The following is a 24,362-nucleotide window of genomic DNA, read 5'->3' on the forward strand; positions in this document are numbered from 1 at the left end:
GTCAGGAAACAAAATTGTTGGCACAAAGTGGTTAAAACAAAGGCATGCGGAAAAGACACAAACAATCATATTCTTTTAAAGTGATTGGATCAAGGGCAGTTTTTTTTTCCATCTACCTATTTTCCATACATCACATAGCGCTTTCTTTCTTTACTAAGAACAATAAAGAGAAAAGCTTTGATTGACAAATAGCTTCTTGCCATGCCCATCTAAACTGGCCACAAAAATACATACAACAAATCCAAAGGGTGTGGAAAAGACCATGACAGTGAGGCATCCCAGTATGCAGCTAAGCCGAAGGGTGACTGGGTCAGTCAGCATGTATCAGTGGGTACCTGCAAAGTGCCCTGTACTGCCTGGGCACTGAGAAAATGGGTGTAAGAATGGACAGCCCTGACATTTCAGAGCTCTTGTAGGGAACCCTGATCTCCATCTTCCCCATGCTGTTCAGGGATTCACCCTACAGCTTATGTGTTTGCCATATGGTCCTCTCCACAAACCTGCATGGAGGGTGGTAAGGGAACAGGGAAAACGCCCTTATCCCCACTTGTCAGACAATAAGGTGCAGAGAGCTTGAATGACTACCCAATCACACAGATGATAAATGGCAAGCCCGGGCTTGAGAACTGGCCTTGGGTCTCCAAGGCCAGTGCTGACCTCAGAATACCACAGCTGCCATGACAGCGAGCACAAAGCAAGTGAGTGGTTAGCAGATAAGCGCAGCGAGAATTTCATCACGTGAATGGGAAGGCACAGACCTAGGGCAGGGGTGGCCTCCTTTCCCCGCAAGGGGTCAAGGTCATGAGAGGAATGTGATCACCTGTTGTCCTTCTCCCCAGATGGTGAAGGCAATCCAGGTGCTGAGAATTCACCTGCTGGAGTTGGAGAAAGTCAATGAACTCTGCAAGGACTTTTGTAACCGTTACATCACCTGCCTCAAAACCAAGATGCACAGTGATAACCTGCTCAGGAATGACCTCGGGGGACCCTACTCCCCAAACCAGCCCTCCATAAACCTTCATTCACAGGTAACACACAGCACGGGGTGCTGTCTCCCTGGTCAGGTATAGAAATGTCTCCAGCTGCCCTGGAGACCTAGGCACAGGGATTAGACTCCTTTTACATGAGACCCTCTAATCTAGTCCCGGGCAGCAAGGCCCTCTCTTGCCATTGCTCACGCCAGGACAATCTCTTTCCCTAGAAGAGGCCCAGATCTCAAAGGGACAACCTCCAAGTGGTTAGGCTTCCTGGCCTAAGATGAATGCAAGATTAAAGGGGTAGAAAGCTTCCCTGGAGGCTGAAGCAGGGACAGAGCTGGGGCTAGACCCACACATCCTAGACTCCTCAGGAAGACTGTGGCTTGCTCAGGCCCCTGTGCTCCTGGGAAGGAGAGTTCAGCAAAAATGGTGCTTCCCCAAGTCCCATCTACCTGTCAGGTGAAGACAGCTTTCCTGGGACTGCTTCTCCCCCATCTTCCTATTCTTGCTCACCCTACCCTGGCACATCTGTCTCCCCAAGGCTCAGGGCCACTGTCAATGTCACCTCAAGTCATCCCCTTTGGAGGTTCCTGGGAACTGGGAAATGTGGAAAGGGCAGCTCTCTGCTCTACGTGAGAATGGGCCCACCTCCTGGGCAGAATATTTCCCCCAAACCTACACGCTGAGAAAGCTGCCTGGCGAGGTCTTTCTATCCAGACTCACTGGCATCTACCTAAGCCATCAATTCCCCACTTTCTCCCTCTGCCATTGAGTTCCTGAGTCCAGGATGGGCACATGGAGGGCCCCCCAGCAGCCTCTTCTCATGAGATAATCAGGATTGGCGCAACGGGTAAACTTTCTAAAAATGATTGGCAAGAGGTGTTAGAAAAGGTGCGTTAAAAAGCAGATGTCATTTTTTTTTTAAGATTTATCCATTTATGCATACAAGAGCTGGGGTACAGGCCAGAGATGTGGGGGGTGAGAGGATTCACCAGAGACAGAGTGGGGAACAGAACAGGCAGACTGACTGAACTACACCTCTGAGGGGAGCAGTGGGCGAGACAGGAGAGGTCTGCTGCGCCACATGGGATTCTCCCCTGAGGGCCACGGATCGAACTCTTGCTACAGAGCCTGTGGATCACCTCCTAGTGTGGTGCTCAACCCGTTGCACCACCAGGGAGGCCAGATGTCATTTTTATCCCTAAGTTTTAAGGACCAACACATATACTCTATCTCTCCTGGTTCACAGGGTCAGGGGAAGGAACATGGTGACCTGTAGAAGGCCAGCCAGGCCTTGCATATTTTGATGTGGCAAATATCACATCAAACCCACCCCGATAGCATCTCTATGGGAATCAATAGTGAGTACTGCATGGGACACGAGGCAGGAAGTTTATTTCCTCTTGCCATTGCTTGAAATCACCAAATCACTTTATAACAGATCTAAAAACAGCCGCCCAGGCTTCTGCTTGCTAATATTCTCTTGAAATAGACTCATTCCTTCAGAGTCTTATTGTACTTTCCCTTATGATCAAAATTAGCAAGAAACTTGCATAAAAGAGGACAATAATTGCTCAACGAGCATCTCGTTTGTAATTTATTAGTTTCTATTATTGTGGGTTACCATGGCGACGCTGCGCAGCCCCGGTGACGGGAGAGATGCAAGATAGGAGCCGAGGAGGCTGTGAGGCCTCACCAAATGGAGATGCACATTTTTATCAGTAATTTTCATGAAAATAATAAGTGAGGAGTTAATGAGATGGAAAGCCATCCTGTGGCTATTGTGAATTTTTTTTAAGTGTTGATCTAATTAGAATGCATCGGTCAGGAAAAGTAATGAGGATTTAGTGCCTCACAGAGATGTGAGGATCATATCAGAAAATTAGCACAAGTCTTTGGAAATAATCAGGTCCTTGGAGAGGCACTGGATTTCCCCTCCTGGGCCCTCCGACTTTACCTCCAGTCTGGCTCTGGCGTTGGGGCGGGGAAGGGTGGGAGGTAGCAGGGCCTCGGGGGAGGACAGGAAGGCCAGGGGGTTTGGAAGCTGCTGGGGCTGGGACTGACAAGTTAGTCTGCAGCAAGCAGGGTCACTGGAGACAGGAGCTGGCAGAGAAGGGAAACGTGGGCTTGGTGAGCCAGATCTCAGCGACTCCGCCTGCAAAAGTCAGTCCTCTGGGGGAATCCCAGCATCCGGTGCTTTAAGCTTTGAGGAAAGAGGAAAGAACTTTGATTCTTACCACTTTAAGGATCAGATCTCAGCCTGATAGGGAAACCCGGCTGGGGGTGGCTACTGCAAACAGGTTCTTATCCACCTAGAACTACGAACCCAAAATAAAGACATCCAGAAAGAGGAAAAGACACTTAGCAAGGTATTCCTACTTGGTGTTTCTCAAATTTGTGCCTTCGTTGCCTCTGACTTCCACCACATACTCATACTTCAGTGGGTAAATAGGTCATTTCACACAGCCTTCTGCCCTGTCATCCTAACCCATCTCCTGAATTCTCTGGCTACTCCTCACCCCTGCACACACACACACACACACACACACACACTGCAAACTTACAATGTGCACTTACGTGCATGCATCAATCTCCCCACACATACATACACTCACACCCATGCACACACATATGAATACCTATGTGTGCACCTGAATGCAGTGTCACGTATACTGTCACACCTATGCACACTGCTAAAACTTCTGCTGTTGGATGTGTCTTCCTGAAGCTCTGTTAGCATCATGATCATCCTGCTCAAAGACTGTGGCTGCCCCTCAGAGTGTTCAGGTCCTTTCACCTGACATTCAAGGCCCTTCCCAGTCACCATTCCTCGGTGCCTGTCTAGGTGACACCGCCACATCTGCAAGACCAAATACTCAGGACAGCATTAAGCTGCCCTCCCCAGAGAGGCCTCCCTGATGCCCATCCAGAATGGACCCTTCTTTTACTCACTAACAACTGAAGCATTTTGGCCTTGTCCATGGTCAATGTCACATGTGAGTTTCTATTTAGTGACTTGTATAGTCTCAGTTTCCTGATATTTTTTATTTATTTAAAAAATTTATTTATTCATGCATACAAGAGCTGGGGTATAGGTCAGATGTGTGGGAGGGTGAGAGGATTCACCAGAGACAGAGCAGGGAACAGAACAGGCAGACTGACCGAAATACACTGCTGAGGGGAGCAGCGGGCGAGACAGGAAAGGTCTGCTGCGCCATGTGGGTATCTCCCCCACAGGCTGGGATCGAACCTGCACTGCTGAGGCTGCGGACAGCTTCACAGTGCTACGCTCAACTGCCTGCGCCACCAGGGAGGCCCCTGCTATTTTTTAGTAGCAACAGTATCTTGTATAGTTTTATAACCCATGCTCGATACTGGCTGCCACAAGGCCTTGTACACGATAGTCTATCAGTAAATATTTGTTGAAAGCAGCAATGCAGCGAGGCAGGTAGAGAGAAAGAGGGTAAAGAGAGCAAGAGGATGTCAAAGGGGGAAAGGAAGATAGGAAAGGGGAATAAGAAGGGGGATGTCAAAGGGGGATAGGAAGAAAGACAAGGGAAGAGAAAGACAAATATTGAAGGTCACGTTCAAAAGGCAGAGAGAGAAAGCTGAAGAATGGGAGAAAAAGAGCAACAAAGGGAAGGAGACATAGACCCAGGAAAGGAAAGAGAAGCTGAGAAAATAATCGGGCAGGAAAAGAGGTGGGTGAGAAATGGCAGCAACAGTGAGGTGACGGCACAGGCAGGACAGCTGGGGGCCAGTGCCCAGGCTGAGAAGGTGAGCAGGGCACGCCAGGGATCCCCGTCCTCCGTGCAGGTCAGGTGGCTGTCACTGTCCCCCTGCAGGAGGGAGGGGGCCAACAAAGGTCTCCAGGAAGGAGAGACTCAAAGCTCCCTCAGTATAGAGGCAGGTCCTGGAGGAAGGCAGCAGGACCAGAGTGGGAGAGAAGTGAGAAAGGCGTGTCTGGGGCTCGTGTGTGTGTGTGTGTGTGTGTGTGTGTGTGTGTGTGTACACATTCATCATGGTTCGACCTTAATCCCCCCCAGCCTGAAATAGCTGCACTGAGCGCCAGCCTGGCCCAGGAGGGTGTCTCCCTCTGGAACATGATCTCCCCGATCAACATTCCAGCTACCGCCAGCTTTGTTGCAAACTGCTGGCTCATGGTTTCCCTGTGTGCTAATCATTCACCCTTGTGTTGCCAAGTGGGAGATATTTTTTTATTCAAATCACCCCGCCCCTCAGAAGCTAGCCTGTGTCCCCATCCAGCCCTCTGGGGCCTGCACATATTCCCAGCTCGGCCTGGCATTTCTATATCTGAGTTTTCTCTTTGGGGGAAGGTTGGGGGTGAGGCGTGGGAGAGACTGCATCTACCCAGCAGGACTAAAGCAGCGTTCCCAAGGACCTGGGCCACAGCTGATTCTTACTACCTCCCTAGGAACCTCCCCATCCTGCCTGTACCTACTGACACCAGCTTCCTTGCTTCTCAGAGCTCTGCCCCCAGCCCAGGCCAGCACCATCAGTAAGAAGGCACCTTCTAGATTCCAAATCTGGGTTCTGCTGTCTTTTCCTAGAGGCACCAACTAAAAACCATTGCACTAGAGAGAACCAAACTCCGGCCCTGCTCAAGTAATAATTTGACCCAAAATGCATCTCTCTTTCCCCATGGAGATTTAAACCTCAGCAAATTGGGCTGAGCCACTGTTCTCACTCAGTCACAACATTCTGGGGGCATTTACTGTGCTAGGTCATGGGAGAATATAAGCAAATTGTCCAGGAGGAGCTCCCAGTGTCAGGGGGATGGAGCTCAGCTTCACACCTGAGGATTTAGAGGGGTTACGTGAGCCAGAGCTCGGGATCAAGGGGACACCGAGGAGGGGCTGGAAAGGAGTTGCTAGTGAGATGGGAGAGGAGCCCTAGGAAGGGGTCTGGACGGAGCAGAATCACCAGTCAACCTCCTTCTTCCCCAGGAAAAGCCTAGGTCCAGTGTGTGCACCCTCATGGACAGGGTCTATTTCTGCTTGGACAGATGAACAAACCTCAGGATTAGATAGGCCAACAGGGGGATTTGCCTATTGTGATTGTGGCTTTGGGAGGACTTCCTGGAGGAGGAGGCAATTCAAGCAGGCTGAGGATGGAGGGAATGGGGAAGTGGGGTTAGTAGACTGTCTGGGAGCTCCAAAGGTAAGAATTCCCAGTGTAGAGAGAGGTCTGGGAGAAGGTAAGGGACAGAGACAGCCTTTCATAATTCCTGGGGTGAAGGAGAGCTCCCTGGAGGGTGGAACAGATGTACATTTATGCCTTCATGCATCTACTCAAGCTCCTACTGAGCCTGCTGAGTTCCAAAGATCCAAAATTGAATAAGACACAATCTCTAACCTCCAAATGTAATGATGGACTATCTAGCAGGCAAATGTGTGGGGCGTTGTGCTTTGAGGCTGATAATGATGGCCGATTGCCAATGACTTTAAAGGTAGAGGAGAAAGCAGGCAATGGAGTCGGGGTTGGAGACATGCTGGGGAAATATCAATTGAGTAGCTACCTCTTGTATTATTTAAAAAGAACTGGCAGAGACAGGGATGAATCAACGCTTATTGACACCCCCTCCCCCAAACACTGCACAGATCAGGCACTTTCCCTATATTATCTCATTTATTTCTCCCAACAAGGCTACCGGATGTAAGTTATTATCTCCATTTTATACCCAAGGAGAGGGAATCACAGAAAAGTGCAGACCCCACCTCCAGGACGCACACCTAGTGAGCAGCAAAGCTGGGAGGGCTTATCTGGGTCCATATTCTTTTTTTTTTTTTTTAATTTATTTATTTATTTATACAATCACTGGGTACAGTCAGAAGTGCAGGAGCATGAGAGAAATCACCAGAGCCACAGCAGGGAACAGAACAGGCAGAAGGACCGAAGTACACTGCTGAGGGGAGCAGCGGGTGGCAGGGGAGGTCTGCGCGCCATGTGGGACCCTCGCCCGGTGGCCAGGGATTGAACAGGCGCTGCAGAGGCTGCGGGCAGCTTCGTAGCCCAGCGCTCAACCGCTGTGCCACCGGGGAGGCCCTGGGTCCGTATTCTTCTACTTACTATTAAGTCCTTTACTTTTTGTTGAAACATTACAAGGGGTCCTGGGCCCTGGGTGGTGAGGGGTCACCATCCCTAACTGGAGCTCCTCGTGGAGGCAGAGACTACAGAGGAAACAACCAGTCTGTGGGAAGTAGGAATGGATTTGCTGAGAGCTGGAGGCAGGGAGGAGCAGAGAGGAGGACGGAATGCAGCGAGCAGTCCTGAGATGCTGCCCTTGGCGGGCCAGGCGTGGCTCTCTGACTGGCCCCTGAAATCAGTGCTTCCCTACTCAGGGAGGGGGGACCTGCATCCTGATCTATGAGGAGTTTGCACAGTCAAGATGGGCAGGGGCTGTAGGGAGGGGGGGTGTAATCCCCCCAGTCAAGCCCCAGTAGTCAGCCTCCAGAGGACTTGACCAGAGTTTCAAGGCCTGGGGGGCCCAAGGGAGGTAGTGTCTCCTCAGGGTCACCACTGAGATACAAAGGGACGCCCCAGGTGACAGAAAGTTGAGGTCTGGGCGTTACCCAGTCTTACTCCTGTGCAGCCACTAAACTGTCCCTTTGGCCAGTTCCAAGTCCCTCCACCTGGAGTCCCTCCAGCTCAGGGGGCAGGAGACCACGAGGGCCGTCCTTCCCGCCAGGCCAGTGAAACCTGAGCAGTTTTCTCCTTCCGAGAAGGAATGTTCCTTAAGAGCAGCAGCTGCTACTTGTCCCCACAAGCCAGAAGTGCCTTTCCCTTGAGACTAAAGCCCCCAACAGGAGTGGGACAGAGACAGGATTAGGTGGCTTGTTTATGTGCTTGGCTCCCCTGAGTTAGAAAACCCAGTTTTTACTGGCCTAAGACAGAACACTGGTTCTGCCCAAATGGAAGGGGGCTGCCAGGAATTGGGTAGGGACAACCCCCACTGGCACATAACCCCCCTCCCAGGCCCAAGCCCCATTAGACTGCACATTTACTGAGCATCTACCACGCACCTGACGCTGGGCTACGGAGTTTGGGGGAATTCCAAAGAAGCCCCCCCTTTCCCTCAAAAACCTACAGCCAAGCTAGGGGAAAAAGACAGGTGCATAAGAAGAGAGGTTTACATCCAGCGTGTAAGATGGACAAGAAGCATTAAGAAAGTCACTGGGAAGGCCACAAACATGCCCTGGTCAAGGCAAACTTCCAGCAGAAGTGAGGTGCTTAGAACCAACTCCTGGAGCCCCATCTGCACCGGTGGATCAGCAGAGACCCCTAGTGGCCTGGGGGTGGATGGCAGTCAGCAGGAGCCTGCTCCGGGCTCCCCACTCACCCACACAGTAAATCCTGGAGAACCACCTTGATTTTTCTAAAATCCTCAGCTGGAAGGACCTTTGCAAGGTCTTCTGGTTCATTCCTGTTTCAAAGGCATCCTACTTAAGAAAAATTTACCTATTTCAGAATAACGTAAGGGGAAACTAGTCTACCAGTTCTTTCCTTCATGCCTTCATTTCTTGTCCCTTCAGGGTTTATTCCATAAATCTCTACCTTTAGTAGAAATTAAGTGTCCCCCAGGCAGCATAAGCCCCTTCCCTATTAACAGTGGAGAAGGGCGACCCACAGGACTGGCAAAGCTCCTCCTAGGCTGACATCAGACCACAACGTCAGTTCATAGTCACCCTGTTCATTGGTGGTCCCCACCCCAAATCACCACCCTCCACTTCCGAAGGTAATCACAGAGACTTTGACTGTTCTTGGTGAGGTCTCCATTTTGAACAAGTCATCTTTTTCTGTTCCAAGCATGAGATCTGGAGTAAAACTTATCCAGTGGCCAAGGTGGTCCAGATCGACGGCCAGGCAGCCAGTGCGTGAGCACAGCAGCAGGCACAAGCTCTCAGCCATTCTAAACCTGCTCCCCACCTTGCTCTGCCCCCTGCCAAGAAATTCTGTGCCTTTCTGTGTCTGGGGAAGCAGCTCCTGGGAAGAAGCAGAGGAGAGAGCCCGGGAGGCCCAGGGAGCTCAGCTCCTTGGTTTCCATCTGACTCCTTGGTCAGCTTGTCCTGTGGAGGTCACTCCTGGGAAAATCTATGGGAGGGTTCGCTTTTGGTCTATTTCCTACTAGAAAGTGAATCTTATTACTAGAAAGTATGTTTCTTACTCATAGAAAGTAGGAATACCGATGCTTCACCCAAGAAACCAGGAAAATACCCATGATCCCCAACCTTCCAGCAATTTCCAGAGCCTTAGGGACATCAGTGCCATGTTCAAAGCAAAGGGCTCTTGGATTGGATAACCAGCTCTCAGCTTCTGGTTCCTGAACAATTCAGTAGGGGTGTAAGACTCCGGAAGCCGAAAAATGTCACTAAAATTGTACCAAACATGCCTCTCAACTCTTTATGGTGCTACGGAGCCTGGAAGGACAGTCTATTTGGGTATAGACAGAGAAGCATCTAACTGGTTTCAAGTCTGACAGGCCCAAGAGGAGGCTGTTGAGAAGATAATAATGCTGTGTGCTTAGCCAACATTTTCTCCCCGGGGGGCTTCTACTGCTGCCATTACAGCTCCTTCCTCCAAAGAGACCTATAGACTGTTCCAGAGATTCCGAACCCTGTTGTGTCCACAAGACAAGGGGTCTCTCGAGCTGGAGACCAAAGTGGACCTGAAATCGCCACAAAGTCGAGTCACAGAGCTGGTTTGAGGCAGGGGCTACAGCTTGACTTGTGGGGTTTGCCCTTGGGCAGGAATGTTGTAGGTGGGGAGGCAGGACCAAAGGGAACTGACTGCCATGGGGGTGCTGCCCAGATGGCACTCTTCTGTTGCTGAGCACCCACGCAGTGCTGGAACTTCTGGGACATGTTTTAAATCCTGGCTGTGGCACTACCTGGTTGGGTGGCTTTAGCCAAAAGAAGCAGGAAGTAATTTATTTGGTTTCTTAAATATGCCGGCACCATGCTTACCTTGGACTCTGGCCAGCTGACATCCAAGCACATCATCCAGTCATTCAGTGTGACCACTGGCATGATGCTCAGGAGACCTGGGTCCAGGGCACAGCTGTTTGACTCAGAAGTCACTTTCACTCTCCAGACCTCAATTCCCCTTCAGACAAATAGAATCATCTCTCTCCTGTTGATCCCATAGGTAGTGGGGAGGTTAAGATGAAATCTGATGGTAGAAGAATTCCCTATAATATTCAAAGTGTATGATAACTAGGTCATTTTCAGCCCTTTCTGGTTTGGGGGACCAGCCGAAGGAGGTTTTGAAAAATGCAGATCGTTGAGGGTCTAGTCTAACTCAACGGTCCTGAGAATCTGTCCTTAAAAACACCACAGTGCTCAGGCTGGTTTATGAAACAATTCATGTTTACAAAGAAAGGGGTGAATATCACAACCCCAAATCTCAGGGATACCAAGATGTCGCTTCCTCTTTTGTCCAGCTAAGATGCAACCAGCGTCTGACACTGAGTTCTCCATTCCTTTCCTTTGCTGATGTAACTTGGCTGCCTTGCAGCACTCCCAGAAAAGACCCCAACACAGGAGGGTACCCAGCCAGAGCTGAACAAGCAGGTCTAGGTGACTTTTGCCTCTATTGGTAAAAATGTGTGTTGGTTGAGCCCAAGGCACACATCTCATATTTATTTACTGGCTTGTCTTGTGTTTTCCCAGTGTTGCTGCATAGTTTGGGAAAGAGTGTTAGGGATACCTTTTCATGTTTGACATTCCCAAATATTCTTCACCAGTGAGGCGCACCCAGGCATGATGCTCCTTCATAATCTCTTCCAAATAAGAGATTATGGAATAGTTATTTCCATTAGTTTTAGGGTGAGTGGTATGGAGGGACCCCCTCCTCTATCAAATTTATCTTCCAAGTTTGCTTTGACTTCAGATGACATCAATACCTAACCAGAGCTGGGATGTTGGGATAGGGAAGCTCAGCCTTCAAGTAGACCCCAGCCTCAATATTTCCTGGGCCTGACACAGGAGGACCATAACCGGCTGGTTCCCAAACTAAGCTGGTGCCCAGGCTGCCTCGGCCTTCTGGGTTTGATTTGGCTTTATCTACTCACCTTTCCTTCAATAACTACTTACTGAGCCCTGTGGCTCAAGGAGCACCTTGCAACCCAGTTCTTGGCATGGGGAGGAAGGAGAGCTGGGTTCTAGCCCTATAGTTGCTAACTAGACAGTAACTTGGGTTTCTAAGGTTCCGTTCCTTATTTACACCTCCTGGAGGAGAGCTATCTGGCTTTTAAAGGCCTTCCCAGTTTCTGGGCTCCTATCAGGCTCAGTGTGGGGCTTCACCTGCATGAACAGGAAGATATAAGTTCTGCTGAAAGAATAAACCTTACTGGCTGGGAGGCTCTCATAGAGTCCCAGGAAGGAGGAGGCAAGGCAAGAACCACCTTCTTCCTTCCCCAAGGTCACAATAGCAGAGGTGAGCCAAGAATAGAAGTGAGGCCTCCTTCCTCCTCCTGCCCCACCCCCCAGAAGACAGACCAGGAAGCCAAGCAGCAGGTGGTGGAGGAGGGAGAGCTGACTCCCCATGCCCGGGTGCTGCTTATTTATGGGCGATGCTCCTGCAGCTCTGGATTCAGGGACAGCCCAGAAAGGTGAAAAGGGAAGCTCTAGAGAAGATGCCCAGGAGGGTTTCATTGGCTGGGTTGAGTGAGCTGTATAAATCATTGCCTTCTGCCACTTCCTAAGAGGCTCTACCAATTTTCCGGGTGCCAAGGTCTGGGTGGCAACTCACCATAGCTGTTCCCTGGGGCTTTGATATTTTAACTTTGTCTCTGTACAACTAGGTATTGGCTCGAGTTTCCCTCCCAATGCGTGTTTCTCCTCCTTTTAAACTCTGGACTTTCCCTGCTGACTGAAAGCACACGCTTCTCCCAGTCCTAAAGCAAATGCTGGGAAAACAGGGCCCCCGTTTTCTATGTTGGATCCCCATTAAGTCTATGAACTGCTTACCTGTCTAAACCCTTACAGCTCAGGCCTCATGATTCCAGAATTGGAGCCTGGGGATATCAGCCCTGGGTGGGCCCTGGACAGGTTCCCTGGTCCCATCTCTGTTTCAGATGAGGAACTGGGGGCGAGGTGAGCCAGGAGACCTACACGGGTCTTCTAAGGCTCCTTCCCTGACACCTCAGTCACCACCTTTCTGGCTTTCTCCAAATACAGCCAGAAGCTCCTGCCCTCTCACACACCCTACCTATTCCTGCCTCATGACTTGGAGCACCTGCCCGTGGCCCAGCAGGGAGGGCTACTTTCTCCCACTCCTGCCAGATCCCTCAACATTGGGTCCAAACACTTCCTTGCACAGCAGGATTGGTGAGGCCAGAAGGAGGCCAGAGAAGGTCATCTTAACCTCAGCTGCTTTGGCTGCCATAAGACAAACTGCAAGGATTGTCTCCTAGGGAAAAATGGGGGCTGGCAGGGTGACAATATGGGACAAAGGGAGACTTTTGGTGCTGGGGCTCTGGTTGGGAGCCCGAGAAGGGGGAGGGAATGGATAAAATGTGCCAGAAGGTGGCTGAGGCTGAGGTTCTTATAAGACACCCTAGAAGACAGGTTATGAAAAACCTAGGACAGCTATTTTTTTTATTATTATTTAATAAATGTTTTAGAAGCCACGATGTGCAAGACACCGAGATAGGCACTACAGATGCCGAAGTGAAAATGTTCATGGCCCCTTTGTATCTGAGGTTAGGCTAAATGAACACTGGGATGCCCATTCCTCAGGACTAGAGTCCTGGGGGAGAGGTCAGGGAAAGGGCTGGAGACAGTTGAGTGTGAAGGACAGGGAGATGCTAAGCAGGGAAAGCCTGGTTCTCAGTTCTAGATGCAACTTAGACTCACCTAGGGAAGCTTCCAAAACCCCAAAATCTTATCACACCCCTGAATGATTGAATTAGAATCTCTGGGGTTGGAATCTAGACATCAAGATTGGAAAGTCCAAAGTGAAGTCAAAGTGGGGGACCCCTGGGTGATGGGGTGGGTCATGTCTCCAGTTTGCAGGGAAATAGAACAGCTAAGTGAATGACTGGCTGCTTGGCTTTTAATATCAAGCCTCCTTATTCACTCTCTCTAGGAAGCCATGAGAATTGCTTTTGGATCAGGGTCTGGGAGAAGCAGGAAGGTGGGAGGAGGGAAAGCAAGAAGGGGACAGGGGAGAAGAGGAATCTGGGGCTGTGGCATCTAAGCTCTTAGTGACATTGTCACAAACCACACCTCCCTTACTGCCAGGACCTCCTGCAGAATTCCCCCAATTCCATGTCTGGAGTCTCCAATAACCCCCAGGGGATTGTGGTCCCAGCCTCAGCGCTCCAGCAGGGCAACATCGCCATGACGACCGTCAACTCACAAGTGGTGTCAGGTCGGTGCAAGGGATTGTGGGGTACATCCCTGGGAGGCGAACTGGTGATCCTGAAGTGATTACAGGGTGGGGGCAGGAAACTGCACAAAATGTTCTAGGAAGTGGGAGGGGGTGCTCCCTGTCCAGGAAGGGGGTCCCAGCTGAGTTCTGTATGTTTCTAGCTGGTGGGCACAAAGACCTGACTGTGATGGTTTGGAACTATTTTGTCAAAACCTCATGAGCCCCTCAGAAACCAAGTAAGGCTAGCGTCCCGCCATCATCCCCCAAACCCTTCCCACCAGAGGGTCTACACCCCTCCCCTACCTACCCCTCTCCAACAAGGGCTGAATACCTCCAGAGCAGAGGGTGTCTACATGTGATGGCCAGAGGAATTGGGAACCCTGCTTATCCTCACTCTTACCCACCCCCATAGCAGGGGACCCCAAAACTGGTTGTCTCCTCAGGTGGAGCCTTATACCAGCCGGTTACCATGGTAACCTCCCAGGGTCAGGTGGTCACCCAAGCAATCCCCCAGGGAGCCATCCAGATCCAGAACACACAGGTGAGTGTGAGGGCACGGGCATGGGGTAGGGGAGGGCAGGCATCACAGCTACTGGCTGCTGGGCCCTTTGCACAACTGACTCATTAGCCCCTAAGAGTGCTGTGACCCCCACTTCATGCAGGATTTTATCAACTCTTAAGATTTCACTGCATCCCAGAGTAGGAAAGATAAGAATAAGGTCCTGCACTTCCTACTCCTGTTCTACAATCCACGCCACTCTGTAATTCACTGGGATTTGTGTACATGCAAGGGGATAGGCAGGAGGAAGATCTGAAGTCAGAGGCCTGAGCTCTGATATTAGCTCTCATCTTGAATAAGTCACCTTCACCTCTTCAAGTCCCAGAGTGCTCATCCACAAAAGCAGGATTAGCACCAACTGCACTCAGCCCTACACACCTGCAGGGCTGTCCTGAGGGCTAACCGTAGCATAGCAAATCGCTTTGTAAGCTATAAAGGATCCCACAGATATTAATTGTTATTGGATGGTTTATGGCAAATTCACTCTCCTCTGCCCTCTGCATGTCCTGTTTCCTCTTTCACCCCCTTCCGCCCTTCCTTTTCCTTCTCTCTTTTTCCCTTCCTCTAAGGGGCTGATGTGGGGTGACGGAAAAGGTGACCTCCCCAGGGCCCTAAGAATGAGCTGGGAAAGGGGAGTGGCAGCACGAGCTGCCATCACTATGGCAACAGGTCCCAAGCTGCTGGCCCGCCAGGCTGCTGATGCTGATTTTTTCTCCACGTGCCCTGAAGGTTAACCTTGACCTCACCTCCCTCCTGGACAATGAGGATAAGAAGTCCAAGAACAAACGAGGAGTCTTGCCCAAGCATGCCACCAATATAATGCGTTCTTGGCTCTTCCAACATCTCATGGTGAGTGTGTGTGTGCTGGGGGCGTGGAGTAGCAGCTCGGGGTAAGAATAACCCCTTGGGTATCCAACTCTGCTGCTATCTCCAGATCTGAGGGGGTATGGGCTCCAAGAGAGCTCTCTGATAGGAGGTCACCTTCTGGAAGCCAGGTCAGAGGGACCTACAGCTGGGAGATTTTTCTAGTGCCTGTTGCTGTGATGTCCAATGCAGGCACAGGGACATATTTGAAGAGAGTTAGGTACTGGGCAAGGGTACAGTGGGGGCCAGAGTTGTGGTTACTCATCCAGAACCCTCTTCCTGCGGGCAGCCATGTTCATCCTGCCCCTCTCCATAGAGGACAGTAAGAAAATCTTGATTCTCCACCGGGCTCATCCATTTCCCAAGTCCTCATGGCTGGAGGAGCAGAGGGTGTGTGTCCCTTTCCCTCTATCCAGAGCAGCCAGATGTGGTGAGGGGCAGTGGAGACCACAGGCCCCTGGGGCAGCCAGGCTGAGCCCCAGGCTTTCGTATGTAACCAGCTCAGCTGTGAAGCAGCACAATCATTTTCACACACCACCCTGACTCCCTTCATAAAAAGACGACAAGGCCTAGGTTTAAATTGGATGTTTATAAGGTGCCTGCTGCGGGTGGCTTGCTCTAGGGTACCAACCAACATGTGGAAAGTTATGTGTGTGTGTGAGGTGTGAGCGGCCACAAACAGGCATTTGGTTGAATGTCAGGAAGGACTTCAAAACTGACCTGAAATCCCCTTACACCACTCAAGGGCCGGAGCAATAAATAAAGGCCACGGATGCTGCCACTGTCTGCTCTGTCTTGGCTGAGTGTGTGTGTGTGTGTGTGTGTGTGTGTGTGTGTGTGTGTGTCTGGAGGGGGAGGTAGATCCTGTGAGCACAGACAGGTTCCCAGCAGCCTAGGCCTAGCCTGCTAATATGTAGATATGCAAATTTAGATGAGTACAAGGGATCACAGCCATACTGGGCTGCAAAGTACAGGAAAGAGCCAGGAGGAAAAGGAAACTTTCTTCAGGGAGCAGGGGGAAATCAAATAGATCATGGACATTAATCAGTCAGCTGGTCAATCAACAACTCTTCATCTATAACGGGAGTGCCTCTAGAAGCCATGGAGCCTGGGCCTCGGGAGTGGTTCTCAGATTGGGGATCTGCAGGACCTGCCTGGAAGTGCTGGGCCTGAGCACCCAGCAACAGACAGAACTGCTGTGGTAATAGACGAAGGGCAGGAGCTCTGTATCTCCCCCGCATGTATCTACCCCCCAACTCTAGGGACTCAGGGCCACATCAGTGCTTTGCTGGGGAAGCACATTTTGAAAGCACAGCCTAGTAACTTGATTTAGAGAAACAGGAAGGAAGGCTGAGGTTAAGAGAGGAGGCTAGAGAGACACCCAGAGCTTGGTTGTGGCACCAGGGAGCTGGGGCGGGCTCAGCCTGGGGCCCCTGGGAGCAGCTCTGACTCAGTGGTTGGAGCTCCTGGGGGGGTGCCCACTACTCCTGCCAGTGCTAGTTTTCCACAGTCAGAGAGCCAACAGGCTCAGATGGCCCTGCCAGCCTGTGCCCTTGTCACAGCTCCCTGCCCCACCCACAGGAAGAGCGACCCCTAAGCCCAGAGCCTGAGCCCCACTGTGGAACCAAAGGTGGGGACAGCACAGGAGACCTCCAACCCCACCTTGGATCTAGATGCGTTTCCACAATTGTGCTATGGAGATGTTTAACTAGCTGCAGATATGCTAGAAAGTTCCTGGGTTCAATCTAGGTCTTTCCTTTTCTCTGTAAACTCATCTGCCTGTCTCTTTTGATTTGCTAAAGTAACATTGCATTGTAACTTCATATAAGTTCATCATTGAAAATCAACATATATATATATAAAACACATTAATTTCACCAGTAAAAGTCTAATTTCTATCCTTCCAATTCTATCATAATCCTCTTTTTCCTGATATACACACCATCTTCCCTTCTGGTGACCACTAATTATTCTCATAGGCCAAAAACTTATTTTTCTTTTATTTAGTTCATCTGTTTGTTTTCTCTATATACCACATATGCATAAAATCACATAGTGTTTGTCTTTCTCTGTTTGACTCATCTTACTAAACATAATTCCCTCCAGATCCATCCATGTTGTTGCAAATGGTAGGAATTCATCTTTTTTTTAATAGCCGAATAGTATTCCATTGTGTAAATAAAACACATCTTCTTTATTCTTTCTTCAACTAATGGACAGTTTCCAGTTGTTAACTATTGTCAATAGTGCTGCAGTAAACTTGAGGGTGTATCTGTTTCTTCAAATTAGTGTTTTTGTCTTTGGGGGGTTAATACCCAAAAGTGGGATAACTGGATCACATGGAATTTCTATTCTCTAGTTTTTGAGGAATCTCCATACCACTTTCACAGTCATCTCTTATGAAGATTCTGGTGAAGCAATGGCATCATAGCAAAGCCCCTGGCACACAGAGATGCTAGATAAATGATGGTTCTTTTTCCAGCCTCCCCCATCTTCTACCCCTTGCATTTCTGAAGACTGATGTGAACACACCTAGAACCTCACTGGAGGGTTGGGAGGTAAATGTAGGAGGGAAAGGAGGCTGCAAGACAAATTCCCCTGCTGGGGAGCCCGGCATCCAGGGCAGCACCTAAGTCTTGGAGTCCTGCCTCTGCTACCTCTCACTCCCCGGCTGCAGCTCACCACCGAGATTACACTTCGGTCTGGGACTGGAGGGTCTCCCTCTCAGTCCCTCGGTGCTGTGCTCACCTCTCTCCTTGAACCTTAATTCACACCTTATCCTCTCCCCCCCTTCCTGGTGAGCACCTTCTGTGGCTCAGGGTCTTTCTTTCCACCCCATGGCTACTGCCAGCCAGACTTGGCAAGGCAGAGGACAACCGAAGAGAGAGGGTAGCTGAGCACAGAGATGAAGGTCAAGGAGGGATCCAGAAAGGCCACTCAAAAGGGACCTGGAATGATGGAGAGGACTTGCTGAAGGACATGAGTTAGACTTTCTGCCACACCCTCCCCCAGCCCTCTCCAGCTCAGAATGCACTCAATATGGGGACTGTTAATAAAGCATGTGATGCTGGCAAAGTTCTCCAGTTAATGGCTTTCTCACAGCGCCCAAGAGGAGACAGGATAGTGGCCCCTGAGCCTACAAAATCAGAATCCAGAACTTCTGGAAGAGGAAAGGAAACAGATGGGGACAAGTTCAGACTTAGGGACACAGTGCAACATTGCTGTCCTCTGCAGGGCTGTGTGATGGCTCAGCCTGGCCACTCAGACACAGGTGGGCACACACATGCCCACCCAACAGCTCAGGAAAGAACGATGAAGGCTCTTGGCACTTGGGCACGGTAGAAAAAAGACAGGTAGACAGGGGTGTGGATGGAGGCCCTCCCATTAGCTGTGCCATCACTCTGATTCTATTTCTTTGAAAAAAGATGACACCCATTTTCCATGGCTATAAAAAGTAAATGAGGTAACATACAAAGAATCGTGCCCACACATGGTTGCACTTGAGAAACGTGAGTTCTCTGAACTTTCTAGAACAGTGGACCAAGAACAAGTATTTGAAGCTTTGGCCCAACAGTTGTGAAAACTTATTAGAGGTGGGTGACTGACCTGTTGTTCTGATCTATAACACCTACTGATTTTGCTGTCACTTAACCCTAAGAGGATACTAACCCTAGAGGAGACTTACTGATTATGTGACTTACCTGTTCTGGGTATATGTGTATGTCAAAGCCACATGTCTACAGCTCTGACTCAGCTGTAAATTACTCAGGAATAGGAATCAAACATTATACCTTTTCTGTGGGCCCTGTGTGCTTTTTATAGGATGTTACGGATGATATACCCATCCAAGAGTTCTGGGTTATGCCAAGTTTAGCTTATTTCTTTATTCATAGTGTACTAAGAGGCATTGTGAGTTCCCAAGAGAAGAGAGGGTTTGACTGTTTTCCCCAAACATATTTGACAGCTCTAAGTCCCTCTTGGTTGCTTTGAGGAACAACTCTGAGACTGCAATTCTTGGGAAATATAACTTTGTATCAAATTGGAAATAGGGTAGCTATTCAATTTTCAGAAAGACAGGAAGAAAAGGTATGAAAAGGAGCAGATCTCATTAAATAGTATGTGTTCTCATATCCAGTACAGTGGGGACAAATAATTCCTTGGTTGGTTAACTTTGAAAGTTGGTTGAAGAAAGAAACAACCATTAAAACGTTTTATTTTCATGCAGAAGATATACACATGTATGTATTTGCTGAGCTTTTAATGTCGGGTCAAGGTCTTTTTCTGGTTAAAGTTCATCATTTTATTTGCACAAAACTCTTTCATTTAACATCTACAAATTCCATCTTTATTTAAAATGGGAAAATAACTTCGATGTCTAGGAAGTAATCTGACTTCAGGATTTTTCTAGATTTTTATCATGAATTCCAGTCTCTTACAAGTTTGCTTCACCTGATTCTAACTGTTCAGCATTTTAAGCAAATTTGAGTCATCCATCTCTCCAAACCTTTCCATTTAATTTTCTTAGAGAATAATAACTCTTTGTTTTTACTCTGGTATTTCATTGGTTTATAGAATAGCTAATTAAGCTACATAATTGCAATAACATGTATATCTGGTATAAGCCAGTATGGATACAACCAGACTGACTTCCTTCTAAAAAGATACATAGGCCAATGAACATTCTACAACTTTACTGCCCACATCCAGGCCAGTGTAAACAGTAGTGCTAATGGTTTACAGAAGAATCTGCAAACTTGGTTAATAGAGATGGGTTACAAAAACTTCTATGGTAAATAACTAGCTGTTTCTGTTGTCTTCTTGCCCTTGGGAAGAAGTTGGTATTCTTTGTTTGCTTTTGTCCTGTGGCTGTGGCTTCATGTCATTTCCGGTGTTCTGTGGCATTAGCAGCTGCAGAAATGTATTCAGATAATAGAATACTCTTGATGTGGAGGTTAAATCCCAGAGCCATTTTGCTGTTAGGCTGCAAGTGAAATTGGGGTGGTTTCATCCATTAGTTGCTTGCTTCTGGGTCCCTGAAGAATGTGGTGATATTTTCTTGCTATTGCATTTTAGTCGCAAGAAGCTAAACTCCTGCTAGAAGCAATCATTCCATAGTAAACCCTGACCGGGTAGGAAACCCCAGCAAAAGGTCCACTCCATGGAGAATGGAAGGAGAGCCGCAGCTCCTCCTCCCCAAGCCTGCCCCTCCTTCTGCCCAGATCCCAGCCTCCCTGGAACTGCCAGGGGATTCTGCTCATTTCCATCCTAAAATGTGACTGTTCTGTGCTGCCACCCAAGCACAGGAGCAGCTTTTCAGAATATTCTTTGTGTGCCGAGATCCCAGAAAGGAAACCAAGCCCCAGCAGGCCCAGTCACCCATCAGAGCAGACATGCCGTCATCACTGGCATGTGTCAGATGTGTGCTAAGCATCTTCACGCATGGTCTCATTTAATCCACCCAACTGGCCGAGGAGGTAGCAGCTAGTGTTATCCTCACTTCACCAATAATAAAATGAGTTTCAGCAAAGGTGACACTTTCCCCAAGATCCCATGAGATTTGAACCAGTTCTGCATGGCCCCTAGAGAAGTATGCCTCCATGTTTGGCTCCCATACAAATCTAGCTAAAGCCAAGGGGAGCCCCGATTCTCAGCAGGGAGAGTGCTAGGATTTTTATATGCTCAGCCCTAGTTTTCAGCCCTCCCAGTGGTGTGCCTTACTGCCTCTTCCTACCTCTCCCTTCTCTGTCCATCACATCCACAAGTCTGGCATGGCAGTCAGCCAAGGTCACATTGTACCCTGTTCACTGCCACCCCGGTGCACCCCAGTACACCCCAGTTGTATGAGGCCACAAGAGTTGAGGAACTTGGCTCAGTCTCCATTGTAATCACAGAAGCTGAGGGCTCAAAAGGCACCAGAGACCTTTTCTGTTTGATTTGGCAGTATTTTAAATGGAAATACAATTCATCATAAATTCATGATTTAAAACTGCATCATTCAGAGGTTTTTAGTAGATTTACAAATTATGCAATCTTCAACACTATCAAACTCCAGAATATTTTTGTCTCCCAAGATAGAAACCCTGTACCCATTAGCCATCACATACCTACCCCTCAGAAACTTGTAATCTACTTTCTGTCTCTATGCATTTGCCTATTTAGATATTCTGCAGGGGTGGAGTCACTGAATAGGTGATCTTTTGTGACCAGCTTCTTTCATTTAGCAGAATGTTCTCAGGTTTCACTTATATTCTTTTTTTTTCTATACATTTTCTTTCCTTTTTTAAATTAATAACTTACCATTATGTTACATCCCTGTCTTTTTTTTCATAATGTAGGATTTCTCCCCTCAGATGGAGTCACCATAGTTTTCCCACCACCAAAGCACCCAAAGTCCTTCCCCAGAGTCCAAACGCTCCCTCCTCCCCACACGCTTTTCCTCCTCCGACTATTCCATCCCCCATGCCTCAGATCCATGATCAGCTTCAAAGTCTGGGTCAGTTTTAAAGTTTGTTTGTTTGATCCTTTGTTTGGTGTCTTTATTCTCCACAATAAGTGAAATTACCTGGTAATTAGCTTTCTCCTTCTGGCTCACTTCATTTAAAATAATCTCTCCAGCTCCATCCATGTTGCCACAAATGGCATGTTTATCTCTTTTGATTGCTGAGTAATATTCCATCATGTGTACATACCACATCTTCTTGATCCAGTCATCTGTTTTGGGGCATTTAGGTTGTTTTCATATCTTAGCTATTGTCAACAGTGCTGCCATAAACATAGGAGAGCAGGTTTCCTTTCAAATTAGTGTTTTTGCGTCCTTTGGGTAGATGCCTAGGAGTGGAATTGCTAAGTCATATTGTAGATCCTTTTTTAGTGTTTTGAGGAACCTCCACAGAGCTCTCCATATGCACTGGACCAGTCCACATTCCCAGCAACAGTATACAAGTGTTCCTTTTCCTCAACATCCTTGCCACCATTTGTTGTTTCTGTTCTTTCTGATATGGGCCATTCTCATTGGTGTGAGATGGTATCATTGTGGTTTTGATTTGCATTTCCCTGAGCTTCATCCATATTCTAATATGTGTCAGTACCTCACTCCTTTTTATGGATGAACAATGTTCCATTGTATGGCTAAATCCCATTTTGTTTTATCCATTTATCAGCTGATGGATACTTGGGTGGTTTCCACTTTTTGGCTTCTGAGTAATGCTGTTGTGCTAATGACACATGATTTGGAGCCTGTCGTTCTATTAAAGACTCTTTGTCAGATCCCAGCTATCCTCATCTGTAGCCCCAGAGGCTCATGTGCTGGGCTCATCCCCACTGGGTGCCACAGGCTGCTGCAAACATGGGGACAGCACAGGGGCTCCAGGTCATGGAGGATGGGGGGCGGGTGGAGCCCAGTCACTTGCCACAGACCCTTGGCATCACCATCACTCACTCCATATTTTTTGCATGCCATGTCACCTGTGCTGGCATTGTATTAAGCCCTATAGGAATTATATATCAGTCCCTGTCACAGACCCACTTAAGGGATCCCTCTGAGCAGCTGCCATAGGAAGGGTGATATCTTTTACAAACACAAAGTGTGGTCTGTGGACAGGACACTATAACTGGTGGCAGGATCTGGATTTGGGTTTCACAGTCCCACTACTAGTGAGGGAATCTGGTCTGAGTTACTTGATCTCAATAGACCTCAGTTTGCTCTGCTGTAAAATGGAACTCACGATGTCCATCTCATAGCACTGTTGTGAAGATAGAGTAAGATGTTGGATAAGAAAGTACTTGGTCCTGACAGAGATACAGTTATGGCTACAAGTGCCTCCAGTCTCATTCTGGGAGTTCCTGTAAACTGCCCCACCTTGGAAAGTGCTGAGAGAAATCTTGACATTTTTACAGAATTCCCTCGAGGAAAATAAGAAATCTTGAAAAGAAAAAAAAAATTTAGAGAGACTGAACCATTTTTGTCCTAGAATTTCTTCTCTGCTACTTACTTTTTCCTTTAACTTTGTCATATTCTCTGAAACTCTACTTTTCAGAAATCCATTTACAATTATCCAATCCCTGTCAAAAGCAGATGCCTAAGGAAGGAGTGGCATCATTCATTCACAGCTTAGTATAAATTCCAAAGCTGACTTTTCTGCTCCCATCTAGCTAAGTTCAGCTTCATGGGAGGAGTGCCAGTGTTTACTATTGATGGAAGATAAAGATGACAACATTTTTAACACAGCATTTTGAGACAGCCAGCCAGTATGGAGTGTCAGAAGAAAGACTTCTGGCAATTATTCTTCACCTCTTTTACACCATTGAGCCTTCTGACAACCTGATGAAAGCTTTATCTGCATCATTGAGAACATAGTGTTAGGAGACTTGACCCTGAAGTCCCAGAGGATAGCAGCTCATATCCAGAATCCCACTGAGGGATAATATAAGGGACCTGGGCTTGAGAGAAGAAGGACTAGGAAGTGTCAGCAGGCACAAAAGAGGGACAAGAGACAAAGTCTGTGATGGCCAATATCACGGTTTACAAGAGTTGAGTTCTATCCCTTAGAAGTAGAGGAAATCTCTTATTTGTTCTTCCTCCATCCTGTGGGACCCTTTCCACCAGAACATAAATCTTTCATTGAAATTAGCCTTTGGGACTAGCCTGGGACACTACCTGTTTTTGTTTTTGTTTTTTTTTAAGATTTATTTATCATGTATACTAGAACCTGGGTACAGGCCAGATGTGCAGGAGGGTGAGAGGATTCACCAGACTGAGTGAAATACACTGCTGAGGGGAGCAGGGGGCGAGACAGGAGAGATCTGCCACACCACGTGGGAATCTCCCTGGCCAGCCAGGATCAAACCCACACTGCAGAGGCTGTGGACAGCTTCACAGCACTGCACTCAACTGCCAGCACCACCAGGGAGGCCTGACGCTACCTGTTTTTAAAAACAACTTGTTTCTATGTGAAAATGTGATCCAAGTTCCAAGGAGCATATTTGTCCACTAAAACCTAAGTTTTAGATATGAAACATCATTTCCACACTTAAGGTCTGATCACTTAATTTGGGGAGTGGATTATATACATAATCATGAGCAGCCAGCCCATGATGTAATGAAATGCTGTTACACACACACAACACACACACACACACACACACACACACGCTCCAGGGCTTCAAGAATGGAGGAATCAATGTAGGTGAGAGGCATTTGACCATCTGTGCTGGCCACACATACCAGAATTATGCATCCAGAATGGACATCTGATATCCAAAGATCCCCTGACAAGTTGTGTCCAGAGAAGGGCAGCATGGATGCGGCAACTTCTGTCCATGTGATTCTAACAGAAAACACGTCATATGATGGATGGAGTAGGCCATGGGGACATTGGAGCCTGTAAAATGTGATGTGCTCCTTTAGGGCAGTGCGGTATAGTATAAGGAACGAGGACCTGAGAGGCAGACAGAACTGTGATTGAGTTCAGCTCCATATTTTACTTGCAATATCAGCTTGAACAGGTCAATGAACTTCTCTGATATTAACTTCCTCTTAGTAAAGTGGATAAGTAATCCTACCTATGGTG

The 24,362-nt window shown here is 48.3% G+C and overlaps 1 protein-coding gene across 6 annotated transcripts in view; it reads left to right on the forward strand.

Moving 5' to 3' along the window:
- PKNOX2 (PBX/knotted 1 homeobox 2) overlaps positions 1 to 24,362 on the forward strand; it is a gene marked incomplete at its 5' end in the record, with an annotated part of 73,983 nt that overhangs the window by 39,553 nt on the left and 10,068 nt on the right. For 2 of the 6 annotated variants that reach the window (XM_084250817.1, XM_084250819.1), the window contains 4 exons: positions 840 to 1,028; positions 13,241 to 13,370; positions 13,814 to 13,911; positions 14,659 to 14,778. The exons of 1 other annotated variant lie outside the window; for it this stretch is intronic. In XM_084250817.1, the coding sequence (XP_084106943.1) occupies positions 840 to 1,028; positions 13,241 to 13,370; positions 13,814 to 13,911; positions 14,659 to 14,778 (537 nt within the window). The remainder of the gene's footprint in view (positions 1 to 839; positions 1,029 to 13,240; positions 13,371 to 13,813; positions 13,912 to 14,658; positions 14,779 to 24,362) is intronic. 3 more of the 6 variants (XM_084250818.1, XM_084250820.1, XM_084250821.1) reach the window with 3 other exon arrangements.

Source organism: Talpa europaea (assembly GCF_964194135.1).
Source record: "Talpa europaea genome assembly, chromosome: 12".
Lineage (NCBI taxonomy): Eukaryota > Metazoa > Chordata > Mammalia > Eulipotyphla > Talpidae > Talpa > Talpa europaea.